This window comes from Geotrypetes seraphini, chromosome 11, assembly GCF_902459505.1.
Source record: "Geotrypetes seraphini chromosome 11, aGeoSer1.1, whole genome shotgun sequence".
NCBI lineage: Eukaryota > Metazoa > Chordata > Amphibia > Gymnophiona > Dermophiidae > Geotrypetes > Geotrypetes seraphini.
The window spans coordinates 32,396,029-32,413,650 of NC_047094.1; the positions used below are offsets into that span (position 1 = coordinate 32,396,029).

The following is a 17,622-nucleotide window of genomic DNA, read 5'->3' on the forward strand; positions in this document are numbered from 1 at the left end:
TAGCTATTTAAAATCATGGGTTATTATCTGCTAGGCATATGTCATTAATAATAGAGAAGAAGATCTACGTACATGATCTTTAGATAATACCTGAAGTAGAGTGAAGTTAAAAAGCAAACAACCCCCCCCCCAAATACCTCACAATCTTTGTATTGGATCTATGGACAGGTTGTGATCTTTAATGAAAAAGCTTTTTTTTTTTTTTTTTTAAATTCTTTATTTATCATTTTAAGATATTTAACAAAATCAAAACATTTTGTACAGAAAGATTGTCAGATCAAACATAAAATAATAAGAAATCGTTTACGTAGTATTGAAAAATTCTAATCGAACAATCTCAAGTCCTCTATAATGTGATCCAAGATTTATATGAATGAACTTAAGGAAATCAATTTATTAATTCTATACAAAAGAAACAGTATCGTGTGCCTGGCTTGAGGAATTATTCTATTATCAAATCCAATTTGTTGTTACTATTGCATTGTTGTTATTGTAGTTGCTGTTGTTCCTTCTTTTTCCAGACGTTTCAGTGTCAGGAAAGCTGTAAGTTGAGATGGTTCAAAAAACACATATTTATTATCTCGGTACCTTATTATGTATTTACATGGAAAACGTAAAAAGAAAATACCACCCAGCTGTGTAACTCCTGCTTTCATCATAAGAAACTGACGCCTGCGGTTCTGAGTTTCTCTACTAACGTCTGGAAACATTTGAATTTTCAAACCCAAAAACTCTTTATTCTTGTTCCTAAAAAACATCTTTAGTATCCAATCCTTGTCCGGCAACAACGCCACAGATAGCAAAAGAGTTGCTGGTTTAGCCAAATCTTTATCTGATGTTTCCAGGATTGCTGTCAAATCTTGTTGAAGGTCTTGTATTTCCTGTTTCTTATCCTCCGATTGTTGATCCCTTACTTTAATAGGCAATGATCCCTTACTTTAATAGGCAATGAAAAAGCTTTTCTAAAACAAAAGAAAAGATTGTTTTAGGACCTATGATATTGATTGAGCATTCTGCGGTCAGATGGAAACTATATAGATCGCTATGTATACTATGCAGCAGACTTTTGAGTATTACTTACAATTGCTAAAGTGAGGTTGCAGTTTTCAAGAAAAAAAAAAAAAAAGTCATCTAGACTGGTTGAAAACCACCAATGGGAAACTGTATTAGCTGTACTATTCAGATGATAAAATCACTAAATAGCATGGATGGACTGCCCTCTAGTGTATGCAAGAATACTTGGTTTTAATCTTCAGGCGCTCTGGTTTTCAGAGCTCTTTAATTTGGCTATGTATTCAACTACAGTATTTGTAGATGTATGGTGATACATGTAAGCATTTTTGAGTTTACCAAGAGAACAATATAGACTGTGTGCCAGCCATATAGTTGCCTAATAGATACCTATGTTTTTCAGTAGTAAGAACTTACTTCTATTTTTCATTGTGTAGCTACAAAAGCCAGCTGTGCTTTTACAATTTTCACTGTAACTAATCCTTTTGCATACATGCAGAAAGGGTGAAAGTAATTGCAAAAAAAAAAAAAAAAAAATCAAAATACAATAAGGTATCTGTAGTTGAACTGTATAGTAACGTAGCAAATAACCCAGTATGACCAGTAAGGTAGTTGGGGTTATAACAATCATGAAAATTACCTCTACGCTGCAGTGAGAGCTGCCACTAAACCTCACTGCATACAGTGCTCGGGCTATATGGTGGTGTTTCAGCTTTGGCCACCATGTCATCATATTGAGAAGCAAAGTGGCCTTCTTTTCTTCTTTTACTTACTTGCCTCACAGAAAGGTTTGTTGCTTTTACAATAACTCCTTTCAATTTTGCCCACTGCATTTCTACTCCTTCCAGACGTTCCCATCCAGATAACAATTCCTTGACGTAATCTCCCATCCGAACAAAGTTAGTTTAAAAAAAAAAAAAGTCTAGAACCTTTACTTTTTTTAATGAGCCCAGATGGTGTGAATAACATGAGGAAAGACCTAGCGAAGCTTGAAGAATGGTCTGAAATTTGGCAGCTTAAATGTAATGCTAAGAAATGCAAGGCCATGCATTTGGGCTGCAAAAACTGAAAGGAAAGATACAGTTTAGGGAGTGAAGAACTTGTGTGCACGACAGAGGAGTGAGACTTTGGTGTGATTGTACATGTTTACCAAGCAGCTTGAAAAGGTGATGGCGAAAGCTAGAAGGATGCTAGGGTGTATAGCAGCCCTGTACAATATATGGCCCCCCAGGCTGCATGCAGCCTAAAACGGCTCTCACTGTGGCCTGGCTCTTGCTCCTGTCCCGTTTTGAGAGCCCAAGATTTCTCCCTACTACCCCGACGCAGAAACACCAAGGCATGTGCAGCAACTGTAGTCCACAAGCGCCGGGCCCACAAGCCTTCCCTTTCCCCCCAACGTCAATTATGACATCGGAGAGGAAGTTCCGCTTGGGGGCAGCAGGGAGAGAGAAAGAAAGGGGGGGGGGGAGAGAGAAATAAAAATTTGGACTTATGGAGGGACGGAAAGAGATGTTTGTTGGGGAAGGAAATGAGGTCTGGAGGAGAGGAAGCATGCAGGAGGCAGAAACAAGGGAAGAAATATTGGATGCACAGTCAGAAGGAAGTCCAACCAGAAACTAATTAAATCACCAGACAACAAAGGTAAGAAAAATGATTTTATTTTAAATTTAGTGATCGAAATGTGTCAGTTTTGAGAATTTATATTTGCTGTGTGTATATGAAAAATGAAAGAAAAAAATTGCAATTAGTAAAGGGGGCAGTATCTGGGGCAGAGCTTGGATGGATTTAGGGTAGAGCTTGGGAGTTCTGTGGTTGGGGGTACTTAGCCTGAAGTAGTTGAGAAACACTGCTATAGGCAATCAGCCGCCGCCAGTGTCTCTCCTTTCCTTCCCTCTTCCCTGCTGGCATCTCTGGGCCTGTCTGGAAGGCCTCTATGCATGCCACTATCTGAGGCCCTCGCTACATTTTCCAACTTTGTTTTGGTCCCAGATCATTTTTGAATTGTGCAGGCCTGGTATTTAGGGAGAGGTATGGCAAGTAGGAAAAAAAGAGGTATTGATGCCCATGTATAAGACTCTGGTGAGACCTCATTTAAAATATTGTGTACAATTTTGGAGGCCACACCTTCAAAAAGAAATAAAAAGGATGGAGTAGGTCCAGAGGAAGGATACTAAAATGGTATGTGGTCTTCATCATAAGGCATATGGAGACAGGCTTAAAGATCTCAATCTGTATACTTTGGAGGAAAGGCGGGAGAGGGGAGATATGATAGAGACGTTTAAATACCTATGTGGCATAAATGTGCATGAGTCGAATCTCCTTTAATTTGAAGGGAAGCTCTGGAATGAGAGGGTATAGGATGAAGTTAAGCTCAGGACGAATCTAAGGAAATACTTTTTTACAGAAAGGATAGTAGCTGCATGGAATTCAAGAAGCCTGGGATAGGCACGTGGGATCTCTCAGAGAGAAGAAGAGATAATGGTTACTGCGGATGGGCAGACTGGATGGGCCATTTGGCCTTTATCGTCCATCATATTTCTATGTTTCTGTTGTTTCATTACATTGAAATCATCAAACATTTATTACCCCAAGGTCTTTCTCCTTGTCTGAATATTAGCCTTGCTCCCTTCTTTCACCACTGCAATCAGATACAACTTCTTTGGATTTCTGTATCCTAAATGCATTATTCTGCATTTCTTCCATTAAAACTTACCTAACGAATATTCAAGCAGTATTCCAATTTGTGTAGATCATTTTTCACATTGTCTGTTCCCTCCAAAGTTTCCACTATGTTGTAGATCTTTGTTTCATCTACAAAAAGACAAACTTTTCTCTAGCTCAAGAATTCTCAATTCAGTCCTTGGGACTCACCCAGCCAGTCAGATTTTCAAAATATCCACAATTGTATGGATTGCTATCTCGTGCATATTCATTGTTGGTACCTGAAAACTTGATGGAATAGATGTGTCCCAAGGATTTGGTTGAGAACCTTTTGTTCTAGCTGAGTTTCTCAAACTTTGAAAGTTCTGGCATACTAAACGGAGCAAATGCTTTTTGTGGCATGCTAAACAGAACACCGAAGATTCGTTCCAGAACCTGGGGTCTGTACCTGTCGGGTGCCGAGTGCTGCAGCGCCTTCTCCTCCGTCCGCCTCCTCCGTCCGTCATCCGAAGAAGAACCCCACAATGCCGCTTCGTGGGGGGGGGGATGCCTCTAATGTCCGCCAGCTGCTGGAGAACTCCACAGTGCCGCTTCAAAGGGATGCCTCCTCCATCCGCCGGCCAGCCCTCCACGTCGGATGCCCCCGCATACTGGGGAGCCCCCACTCGAGCCCATGCAGCTGAGCACCGCCCCACCTGCATGCCATGCATGACACGCACAACGCCGATGATTGACGCTGTGCGCGCCACACGCAACACGCAGGCGGGACGGCACCCGGCCGCGCAGGCCCAGACAGAGGTCCTCCAACCTGCGGAAGGCACCCGATGTGGAAGGCTGGCCGGAAGATGGAAGAGGAATCCCCTGAAGCGGCGCTTCCTGGACTGCAAGTGCACGTTTATTGGGGCAGTGCTCGGTTTGCGAGTCAAAGGTTTGCTGAGTGTTGTGCTCGTCTTGCAAAACACTCGCAAACTGGGTTACTCGCAAACCGAGGTTCCACTGTAGATAGAAATTTAGAATTGTTAATCAATGTGTTGGATGATCCTGTTTTTTAGTACAAATTAACTGAAAATGTGACCGAATAGTTGACAAGCAAACACACATTTCCTCATCCACTATCTGCAGTTGTTCTCTTTTATTTTTTATTTAATCTGAAAATCCAAGTTTGCAAAGATAAGAAGATCCAAATCCTTTGGTCCATATAAAATCTCCTCTTCAAACTATTTTTCATAAAGATTTGCAGTGGCCACGATTTCAGACTTATGGTGTCAATCAAAAATCCTTTACCTCATACATATATAATCCCTGTTTCTTTATTATTGACCACCACAATATCTGTCATTTTTATTTTAATGCCAGGCCAACTATATATCAGAACCATCTTTAATAAATCCTCTGCTGCATTAATGGATTTTCCATTACAATGTCATTATTCCATACGTCACAGCAGACTTCCCCTTTTTTTTTCAATTAAAAATTATAAGGCATACAAAGTCACATTCCAACACACATCTTGCTTGCAGATCCATTCTAATTAATGTCCTCTTGCTTGTAGAATATACTTTCTCATTCTCAGTATCATATATAACTTATCTCCTTCAAACTGTTTAGAAAATCCTCCAACATTTCCTCAGTCTGTCTTTCCAATCAGCAAGTCAGTTCAGTCCGTCTATTCAACCACTGTCCTTTAAAAAGTCTGTAATATTGCATCTCATATACTCTTACAGGCTACATTCCATTTGCCTCCTGACAAGATGGAATGTGGAATGTTTTTGAATCCAACTGCAGTCCTTCCCTCAGAATCCCACCAACTTTTCTAAACATATGAATTTCTCAAACAAAAATAAACATTACAACCAAGAAAGTAAATACTTTCATCCAGATCTCCTCTTAAGTAGCCATTGGTGATTCACACTGCTCCAGAAACTCCTTAAGTTTTGCTGCAGATTCAAAATTCAAAGTTTTATTCTTATAAGTGACCCGCATAATTGCCGGGTATATGAGACCATATCTAGCTCCCAGACTTCTCAGCTGTGGTCTCAGGTCCAATAACTGCTTCCTCTTTTGTGCCGTTGCTCTAGCAAAGTCAGGAACGATGTAAATCTTAGAGTCCTGACATTTAAAATTTTTATTATCTTTGGCCAATTTAATTATTTCAGCTACCTGCTGATATCTCAGTAGCTTAAAAATCAGTGGACGTGGTCCTTTCTGGCTGCTTGTCAATTTCGTTGGGACCCTGTGCGCGCGTTCGATTTCCAACGGAAATTTATTTTTTTATCGGGAGCACCTTTGGCAAAAAATTGAGCAAAAATCCAATCGGATCTGACTGTTCAATTCCTTCCGGGACCCCAAGCACCCTTAAATTGCTCCTTCGTTCCCTATTAGATAAATCTTCCAGCTCCCTTTTCAGCGCTTCAATTTCTTTACTGTGTTCCTTATGCTGTACACTTTCCTCCTCACACTTTTCCACTCTTTTCTCTATTTGGTCCACTTTCAATTCCATCACTTGCAGTTTATTTGACAAACACACCATCTCTTCCTTTACTTCTTTTATACTTTTAGCACATTCTAAAACTATTTCTTTTACCGCCTGGATTTCCTTCATTATGTCTTTATTTTCTACATCCTCCGGCGGCAACGGAACTGACAGCGGGGAAGCCGTATCAAGTTTTGACCGCTTCACACTTCCTGAGCTGCTTCCCGCTGTCAAATTTTTATTTTGCTTACCCGAAGCCATAATCAATCTCCAATTCACTTTTCAGAGCGAAATTTGAAATTTTTCCTGACTATATTATCTGTCAGTTAGCTTGCCTTCACAGAGCTACTCCATTACCCAGCCATCTTCGTCCGCTCCAAAGCCACGCCCCCCTATTTATCCTTCTCAATTGAGAATATTAACCATTTAGCCCTACTCTGGTTTCTCTTTCAGTCATGGGATAGGAGGTAATTTCCTCAGAAGTCTTTCATGAGATGCTTTGTCAAATGCCTTTTGAAAATCCAAATACACATTATTGATCGGTTCACCTTTATCCACATGTTTATTTACCCCTTCAAAGAAATGTAGTAGATTTGGTGAGGCTTGGGCAGATGCATACTGGATTGTTCCAGAGAGGCGCCATAGCTTATTCAGATGATGTTCTCTGGCAGAATTCAGTTTTCTCTACTACCACCTGCTAGCAGGAAGGGATAATACCCATTGGTTCAGAATAATGTCACTGACTAAAGAAAAGAAAATGATCTAATCTAATCTAATCTAATCCTTAGGTTTGTATACCGCATCATCTCCACATTCGTAGAGCTCGGCGCGGTTTACAGTAGAAGAAATAGGAACTACAACAGAGGGTTAGAGATAGAAGTGTGAAGAAAATTTAGAGGACTTGGGATGCCAAGATATAAGAGTATCCTTGATTCCCAAGTTGGAGGGAGACTTACATATTTGAGAAAAGCCAGGTTTTCAGATGTTTGCGGAAAACTTGGAGAGAGCTCAAGTTCCGAAGAGGGGAGGTAAGGTTGTTCCAAAGCTCAGTGATTTTGAAATGATAAGTAAGACACAATTTCTCCCTAGTAATGTGGATTTTTATTTTGCTCATGTTATGTTCAGTCTTTTGGCCTTCACAACAGTGATGCCTCTTAGGTAATGTTTGATTATTTGTCTCCTGTATAGCCTGGCAGTTAAGGAATAGAGCTGTGTGTCTGAGCTGATTCCCCTATCCACCACTTGCTGTTGTTTGTCTTTGAGTGAGTTGTTCCATTTCCTGGTCTAACCAGGACCATTAAAACTGAGGACAGGCATATTATAGCCCCCTATCGTGCCATGTGTGATGATAAAACTATATTAAAAAAAAACCCTCAAGCCTATCTAATCTTGTTGGAAATCCTTGCTGTCATGTGTACTACGGTAGTCTGTAGTGTTAGGAGTTCTGTTTAACATCTATGTATGCATCTTCTGAAAGTGCTTTTATGCTCTAAGGGCTTAGGTTTCTAGTTTTATAGAGGTGACATACAAAAGTATCTACTGATTGATGATCCATCCAGATATTGTTTTGCTAGTCTTTAGTTGCTTGGTGGCTGTTTGTGAATGGCTGATTCAAAATTAATACAGCACATAGGATATAAATCTCACCCTCTCCCTGCCCCATAAAGCTACATGCTGTACATTCCACTTTAACCCGTCAAATATGAAAATAGGCAAGTAACTTTTCTAAAAAACAAAACAAAACCCACTTCTCCATTGCATCAAGCAACCCATTTGGAGACGCTGCGCCCTCTGAACCTGACAAGTAATGGACTTTGTTACTTTTTTTGGCCACACTCATGAAGCACAAAAGGACAGCTCCCATAGTGTGACTTGTATCCGGCTGTTTTATTCTGCTCATCTACTGATGTCTATGAGCAGAGCAAGCAAAATTGCATCAAGAACTAGCTGGCTGTAAGCACACTTTGGCTCAAGCACCTGCAGAAGGTGGTCTGATTTCTAGATAGTAGCTAGGCAAAGGATTCTTGGCTTCTCTCCCAGGTAAACTTGAGCAAACTAATCACAAGTCCAGGACCTTTTATTTTTTTTATGTATTCAGCTGGACTAAAATGGCTATCACACTACTTTAAATAAAATGACTAAAATATCTATATTTACCTTTTTGGTTTTGCTGATCTAATATGCTTTTGAAATATCTGGTTCTCTGTTTTATGAACAAGAAATTAAATGCAATGCCTAGTTTTCAACTGTTCATTGATTTTATTCTGCAGATGCCACTTTGGATAATTTAGTGTTTGAAAATGAGCATGAAAGTGGTGCCCTTTCAGTACAGCTTGCTCAGCAGGGGTCTGAACTTCAGGACAGGTGGGTTAATAGGTGGTCATGGTAATGTAGCAACATAAAATGTAATATCAGGTGAAGACTGCAAAGTGCACCACTGTATTAGGGTAGGCTAACACTCTTAATGCACATAAAATGAGATCTGAGGTGAATAATGTATGTTAATACATGTTAGCATGTGGTAGAGGCTTTATAATAAATCCAGCCTTTACTTTGCCCAGTATCTTGCCTGTTGCAATACCACAGACCTTTTGACTTAATCCTGGATTTCCACCCATCAGAATTTTCATACACATTTGAATTTTACGAATGCTTCATCTCCACCACTCCAGGAAAGCCATCTGTTTTTAGGGACTTCATATATAGGTCTTGGAGGCTTAATTCTTATGAACTATCTTTTTCAGCAACCATCAATTATATAATAATGTATCCTAATTTTTCGTAATTGCAATTGTGTTAACTTGCAGATCTTGATGATCTTTGGCAACATCCTAGGGCAGGGGTAGGCAATTCCAGTCCTCGAGAGCCGCAGCCAGGTCAGGTTTTCAGGATATCCACAATGAATATGCATGAGATAGACTTGCATCTCAAGGAGGCAGTGCATGCAAATCCATCTCGTACATATTCATTGTGGATATCCTGAAAACCTGACCTGTCTGCGGTTACAGAAGACCGGAATTGCCTACTCCTGTCGTAGGGCAAGTGGTACATTGTAACATATGATCCTTCGCCAAATGTTTGTACCAGGTCTGACAGTGTAGTGCAGTGGTTAAAGCTGCAGCTTCAGCACCCTGGGGTTATGGGTTCAAACCTACGCTGCTCCTTGTGACCCTGAGCAAGTCACTTAATCCCCAGGTACATTAGATAGATTGTGAGCCCACCGGGACAGGCAGGGAAAAATACTTGAGTACCTGAATAAACTCATGTAAACCGTTCTGAGCTCTCCTAGAAGAACGGTATAGAAAATTGAATAAATAAAATAATGGTAATATTTTGCTTACTGTCTTGGTACTTGTTGAAGCTGATGGCTACTTTATCATTAGAGGAACAGATGATGCAAAACCAAAAGGAGGAGAAATTTTGAAGGTAGATGAATGGAAAAAAGGGGGTTCTTTCCTAGAAAAACCTGCCAAAAGGACACCTTATTGACAGGAACATTGAAATAAAAATTTGTGCCTGAAGACATTGGGAAGCTGTCCTAAGAAGGAGAGAAACAAACACGCAAGGCATCTTTTCCCCCAAAAGGACAGATGTTCTGAAGGAAATGCAGCAAGAATTATAGCATTTAGAGAAAAACACACATCCATTGCATTTGACAGAAAGTGACAAACTTAAATTTTGCATTGTTGATCTGGAAACAACCATGCAGAAGAACTGCGGATTTTACTTAGAAAAATCTAGGGGAAAGGGAAGGGATTTTAAGTTTACCTCGTGCCTTTTTTTTTTCCCAGTTGTAGTTCAAGATGAGTTAGATTCAGGTACAGTAGGTATTTTCCTGTCCCTAGAGGGCTTACAATACATTTGTACCTCAAGTAATGGAGGATTAATGGCTTGTCCTAGGTCACAAGGAGCCCCAGTAGGATTTGAACTGAGATCAGAGATGTAGCTAGCGGGGGTGCAAGGGGAATAGTTGCTTCCCTGAATGGATTTTGAATGAAATGGTGCCTATGTGGATTGGCCCTTCAGCTTTGCATTGGTGCCTATTTTACAAAAGATCTGCTTCCCCTGATGACAAAACCTGGCTACACTTCTGACTGAGATCTCTAGTTGTCAGCCCACTGCGTTAGCCACATGTTGGTGCCATAAGATGGCATGTTGGTGCCATAATTTGACATCATCAATCAGTGCAACCAGCGATTCCTCTTGTCTTTGGGAAAACCTTTGCTACAATAAGCAACTTCTCCACCAGTAAAGCAGAAGAAACTGACAGATTGGGAGATTTAATTTTATATTGGTAGATGTTATCAGATGCAATTTTTATTGATGACAACTGACACAGCAGTCCTTGATATTACAACCTGTACAGTATGCTACTAGGGATTATACGGAAAATCTTCATGAAGTTGTAATACATTTCCAAGCTGTCATGTTAATTCTTTCAAGCAGTGCTTACCAGTAAATTAGCTCTTTTTTTGTCTAAGAAAATTGTGTTTGGACATTCACTATTGTAAAGTACAGGCTAAAGAGTTGGCATTGAGATTGTTGGGAAGTGGATAGTTTTTGTTTTGTTTCTTCCAAGGCTTTGTAAAAGAGCTTTTCTATTAGATCAAGCATTTTATTTAAAAATTCTGATTTAAATTAAAAAAAGATCTGATTAAATTTTTTTAAAAAATCATTGATTTTTATCCTCTCTAGTTTAGTTTCTCACCTAATTTGTGGTTTTTTTTGTTTGTTTTGGGGGATGGGGGTAGTGTTAATAGCATTCAGTTGTCAGGCTATAGATGACATAAAATGGCTTGGAGGGATTTAGATTTGGGAAATATTATTGATATTTCCTTTGTTTCAAACAAATGCACATCCCTAGTTTTGTACCGAGTTTATATGAAATTTGCAATTCCAATAATATTCTTAAAATGTGACAACTTGGTAATCATTCCTTGTGTGTAATTTGTAGTCACTTGTTTTTTGTTTTTTTTTTAAACTGAGTGACAACTTTATTGTTTTACTTTTAGCCAAATTAAAGAAGGCAGTTAGTTATAAATTCTATGTGCGTTGTACCTCACCAAAAGGTTATTGAACATATAGGGCTCCTTTTACAAAGGTGCGTTAGGGCCTTAACGCGCGGAATAGCGCGCGCTAAAATGCCTTGCGCGCTATCCGCTACCACCTTCTCTTGCGCAGGCAGTAGTTTTTCGGGTAGCGTGCACTAATCCGGTGTGTGTGCTAAAAACGTTAGCGCACCTTTGTAAAAGGAGCCCATAGAGGGTTATTTTGGAAATGTAAAGAAATTGAATCAATGGGACATATTTGGAGGTTGGTTAAGAAGGCAATTACAGAAATTTGAAGCAATCAGATTACCCCTTGCTGTGGTTTATGAATTGGATTTTATGATGATTTGCCTCAAACTGCATGATTGCAAGCATTTGGAAGAAGTTATAAGTGCCTGGGGAGGAATATTATGTTTGGAAGAATTTAGCTAGAAGGTGGTCTCATTTTTTTCTCAAATATGAGAGCTGAAGCTGTCTCATTACGTTCTAAAAATTTAGCTTTCCTGAAGACGAATGTAAACCCAAGGCTTATTGAGACTGGCAAAATGACTTTTTGCTGTGCAGGAGTTAAAAAATGGAACTCCCTTGGAGGCCAAATACGAAACTGCCGTGTAAAGGGCATGTTCAGGAAATTACTCAAGACATAGCTATTTGTAGATGCTTTCTTCTAGTTAATAATTGCCTTTTTTGGCAAAGCTGATGAACTGTTCACGATCATTCTTATTATGGTTTTAGTTTTTAATAATGTTTTAACATGAATTTTTAGGATTATTTGTATGTCATGATGATAGTAACATAGTAACATAGTAGATGACGGCAGATAAAGACCCGAATGGTCCATCCAGTCTGCCCAACCTGATTCAATTTAAATTTTTTTTTTTTTTTTTCTTCTTAGCTATTTCTGGGCGAGAATCCAAAGCTTTACCCGGTACTGTGCTTGGGTTCCAACTGCCGAAATCTCTGTTAAGACTTACTCCAGCCCATCTACACCCTCCCAGCCATTGAAGCCCTCCCCTGCCCATCCTCCTCCAAACGGCCATATACAGACACAGACCGTACAAGTCTGCCCAGTAACTGGCCTAGTTCAATATTTAATATTATTTTCTGATTCTAAATCCTCTGTGTTCATCCCACGCTTCTTTGAACTCAGTCACAGTTTTACTCTCCACCACCTCTCTCGGGAGCGCATTCCAGGCATCCACCACCCTCTCCGTAAAGTAGAATTTCCTAACATTGCCCCTGAATCTACCACCCCTCAACATCAGAGTTGTATGATTTTGTTTTTAAATTATGTTTGTAACTCTGGGCTCCTTTTACTAAGGTGCGCTAGCATTTTTAGCGTGCGCTAGTCGAAAAATTACCGCTTGCTTAAAAGGAGGCGGTTGCGGCTAGTGCGCAGGGAATTTTAGCGCATGCTATTCCGCACATTAAGGCCCTAATGCACCTTTGTAAAAGGAGCCTTCTGTGAACCATTTAGTTAAAAACGGTATAGAAATTTTTAAAATAAATAAAGTAGAGTACACTCCATGATTCTGCATGCATAGATAGACTGTTGTTTTTTGTTTTTTTTTAATTCTTTATTCATTTTTGCATGTTACAACAAGTGTAGCAGTTAAACTCATATGAACTTAAAGATACACACTTGATTAACTCTCATATATGCATTAAGTATAATATTTCATTACAAATTAATATTCTGTAATATTTTAAATATTATATAAGAAATCTAATATATAAATTATTCTTATTGAATAGAATAACCTCCCCTCCCCTCCCTCCCTACCCAATAATACATAGAAGTATTATTACTATGAAACTATTCAAATAATCATGTATTATGAAATAACAACAAGTAAAGCCCACCCATTTCCCCCCTAATCAAATATCTTATCATGGGAAAAGTTAATCATTCATTACAAAAATCTGTTAATGGTCCCCAGATTTTCTGAAATTTACTAAAATAACCTTTTTGCGTTGCTATTGTGCGTTCCATTTTGTATATATGAGATACAGAATTCCACCAGAAATTGTAATTTAACCTGTCATACTTTTTCCAATTGTATGTTATTTGCTGTATTGCTACTCCAGTCAAAATAAATAAAAGTTTGTTGTTATTTGACGAGATTTAACTCCTTGCTCTCATAGTTAGACTGTTGTGTTAACCTTTCCTTCTCCACATTATTTATTTTCCATTTACTTTAAATTCTGATAAATTTATGCCCTTTTCTTTACACAGTATGAAAGACAGTTCAGCCCAAAGGAATTCTTTATGCATGCTGTTGCCTTCAGCCACTGTACCAGAATCAATGACAATTAGTAAGTACTCACTGATGCACTTAAATTGCCAAAAAAATAATTGCTTAGGTTTATTTCCATGTCCATTTCTTTTAATTCTCCCCCATAATCTAAACTTCTGAATAACAAAATTACAGTTAAATGGTGATAATATATAGGGGCGGTTTTCACACCATCTATATGTTTTTTGTTCCCAGGGGCTGCATAAGTTATCCACAGGTATAAAAGAGATGTGGACGTTGCACTTTCTTTTACTATAGACAAAAAAGTATTTTATATTGTGATTTTAGCTTTGTTTTCTTTTAAATACTGTATATACTTGAATATAAACTGGGATTTGGGGGTCCTGGTTTATATTCAGGCCAGTGCCCAGCACCTACCCAATCCCCTCCCAGACTTATTGCAGGCCTCCGCCGGGCCACCAGACTCTGCACCCTGTCCCCCTTCTCTGTCCTGTCCATTGTACCTCCTCTGCCGCTGGAATCCCTGGTGGACCAGAGTTGTATCTGTATTTATGAAGTTTTTGAGTATAGATATCAACAATCTTGAGTGCAGCCTCTGTAAAAGGCAGCTGAATAAAAGAAGGGAGCATGCATGAAGAAACTGTTTTAACCAGAAGTGAAACAAATAATAATAATAATACACTTTTAGAAAATTATATTTAAAGGTTTGTGTTTTGGTTATTACCCAAGGGGGAGTCTGCTGAGGCCCAAAATGGGCAACTTGAATTACTGGAATGACTGGATGGTATACTTATGCTTATGATATGTATACTTTTTATTTTAATTTAGGGGCTCTGCGTTAGGTACTAGCTTGTGCCTTGTGCAATAAACAAAAGGGACTACTGTGAGATGCACTACAGTGCCATGTGTTAGTTGTGGAATGTGTGCACACTAACTGCACTTTAAATATTTTGTACCTTTTTTGAGAGTGTGTGTCAGGGGCAGAGTGGGCATTCCTGCACTAACCAGTTAGCACATTAATTGGTTAGTCACAGATAACAAAGGAGCCCTTACTGCCTACAAAATAGGTGTTGGTAAGTGCTTCCATGGTAATTAAAAAAAAAAATAAAAAAGGCCATGCATTAATGGCAACATTAGTGCATGGTCATTAATGGGTAAAATAGAAAATGAGTTTTTAATGGCCAAGTAAAAATGGCCTTAGCTTGTGGGAAAGATTCGTGTACAGATATGTTAAGGCCTATTTTTTTTTTTTTACCATAGCTTAGTAAAACAGGCCCTTTAATTTACTAGTGGGTGTTTTAGTTCTGCTTTTTAATTTTGTGTTTTATGGTGGTTATCTGTTGTTTTGTTAGTTTATTTCTTAATTTGAGTTTGGCCACAAAGAATTAGTTCAGCTACAAAAGAATGATTAAGCAGAAATACTGTGGGCTCCTTTTACAAAGGTGCATTAGGGCTTTAACGCACGGAATAGTATGCGCTAAAATGCCGCTACCGCCTCCTCTTGAGCAGGTGGTAATTTTTCGGGTAGCACGTGCTTTTGCGCGCGCTAATCCGGTGCATGCGCTAAAAACGCTAGCGCATCTTTGTAAAAGGAGCCCTGTATCTCCAGCATGAAAAATGCTCTCTGTTTAGAGACAGATGAAGTTTGGAGAAGAATTTTAAAAAAAGCTATGGGAACGAGATATATAAACAAAAAATGATTAATTTATCTTCCTATATCCCTGGATATATTTTTGCTTGCTTTCTCATTTTATGGCATATTGTATTTTAAGCTTTCCCATCAGCTATTTCATTCTATTTATCCGTTATAAAATATAATTAGTTCGTTCGTATATTAAAAAAAACATTTTCCTGGCCATCAGCAGGTGTAGACTGCATATGTTCTTGGTATACACTCCAAGACTTCAAGGACAGCCAGTGATTCAGGTTTTCAGGATATCTCTCATGAGTATAAATGTCTAGAGATGTGAGAGATTTACGTGTCTTTTACTTCTATTGCATGCAGATCTCTTTTATTCATTATTATGTGGGAGATTTGCATACAACAGAGGCCCTTAGAAACATGGAGGGAATGATATTCTTTTATTTCTCCTTTCCCTGCAAAATGGGAATGCATACGTTCTGGCCTTTCAGATTGTTAAACAGCCAGAATTTGTGTTTGCAAATAGATTGGATTTGGAGAAAGCCAAAAGTAGCAAGGAAAACAGTATTGAGAGCAGAAAAGTTCCAGTTGCTATCCATCTGAGTTGCAAAACCAAACACATGCTGTTCAACATCTTCCTTCAACCACTGGGGAGATTCATCAGAAAACTGGGATGGGAATGCTACATCTATGTAGACGATGCCCAACTGATCATCCCGCTGAAGAAACAGGATGCAAAGACTAAACCTAGTGAAAATCTTTGGATGGTTCCAAACAAATGGGCTAGTAGCTAACAGGATAAAACAAAACTACTTCTAATTAACAAATGGGGAGGAAATAGCCTGAGAAACCAACTAACTCCTTACGGCAATACCATAAAATCATCCCCAGAAAGGGTGAAGAACCCAAACCTAGACATGGACTTTAGCAAAGCATTCGATAGCATACCACACCGCAGGTTGCTGAGCAAGATGAGTTCTATAGGATTAGGTGACACATTGACGAAATGGGTTAGGAACTGGCTTGGTGGTAGGCTTCAAAGGGTAGTGGTGAACGGCACCCCCTCAGAAATGACGGAGGTGATCAGTGGAGTGCCACAGGGCTTGGTATTGGGACTGACCCTATTCAACATCTTTATAAGAGACTTGGCAGAAGGGCTTCGAGGTAAAATAGCATTATTCGCCGATGACGCCAAACTAAGTAATGTAGTGGGCAAATGCACAACGGACGAAGATTCAATGCCCGACAACATGATGCACGACCTACTCCTACTGGAGCGCTGGTCTAGGACCTGGCAACTTAGCTTCAATGCCAAAAAATGCAAAGTCATGCACCTAGGCAACCATAATCCATACAAGACTTATACCCTTAATGGTGAGATCCTAACAAGAACGATAGCAGAACGGGACTTGGGGGTGATCGTCAGTGAGGACATGAAGGCTGCCAGTCAGGTAGAGCAGGCCTCATCCAAGGCAAGACAGATCCTAGGTTGCATACGCAGGGGTTTCGTCAGCCGTAAGCCGGAAGTCATTATGCCATCTGTTCCGCCACTTATTTCTGTCAAATGAGATGATCAGTGACACTCAGAAAAGCACACAGACAATATAAAGCATAAACAATAACACTTTATTATACTTATATATATAGATGAATATAAAAATAGAATAACATCACCGAATCTCAGGCAAACACTCTTCCTTCACAATTGGGAATCCTGCAATTGATAGGCGAGTAGACCCGGGAGACTATCCCTTTAGGCATCTTGGATTCTATCCCTGGAGACGTCTTGGATTCTAATTCTAGTGTCAGAATTCCGGTCTTATATAGGATGCAAACTGCGGAGTTCATAGTAAAAGCATAAACAGCTGGTCCTGCTCTTTTGTTCTTTGTTTTGACAACACCTAGGTCAAGGAGGTGTTGCAGAGAACGGCCCATCTGGCTTTACTGATGTTATTTGAGCGACACGCAGTTAAAGGAAGTCAGGATGTCAGAGAAGCAGGGAGGTGTTGAAGAAATCAGCTTCCCATCTGGTTTTCCTTTTGATGTTGTTTGGACAACATTCAGGTCAGATAAGCAGACTTGAGGAGACATATTACGTAGTTTCAATTACCCCCTGGTCATAGGCATAACACCATTGTATAGCTCCATGGTGAGGCCCCACCTGGAATACTGTGTGCAATTCTGGAGGCCACATTATCGCAAAGATGTGCTGAGATTGGAATCGGTTCAGAGAATGGCCACCCGGATGGTCTCGGGACTCAAAGATCTCCCATACGAAGAACAGTTAGACAAACTGCAGCTATACTCGCTCGAGGAGCGCAGAGAGAGGGGTGACATGATCGAGACGTTCAAGTATCTCACTGGCCGCATCGAAGCGGAAGAAGATATCTTCTTTTTTAAGGGACCCACGGCAACAAGAGGGCATCCGTGGAAAATCAGAGGCGGGAAACTACAAGGTGACACCAGGAAATTCTTTTTCACTGAAAGGGTGGTTGATCGTTGGAATAGTCTTCCACTGCAGGTGATTGA

At 39.6% G+C, this 17,622-nt stretch overlaps 1 protein-coding gene across 3 annotated transcripts in view; it reads left to right on the top strand.

Annotated features, from left to right (window-relative positions):
- Positions 1 to 17,622, top strand: part of SNX29 (sorting nexin 29) — a 407,218-nt gene that overhangs the window by 43,641 nt on the left and 345,955 nt on the right. For all 3 annotated transcript variants that reach the window (XR_004536445.1, XM_033914223.1, XM_033914221.1), the window contains exons 10-11: positions 8,416 to 8,509; positions 13,430 to 13,509. Coding sequence is in view for 2 of the 3 variants with exons in the window: in XM_033914223.1 (XP_033770114.1) it covers positions 8,416 to 8,509; positions 13,430 to 13,509 (174 nt within the window). In the remaining variant the exon portion in view is untranslated. The remainder of the gene's footprint in view (positions 1 to 8,415; positions 8,510 to 13,429; positions 13,510 to 17,622) is intronic.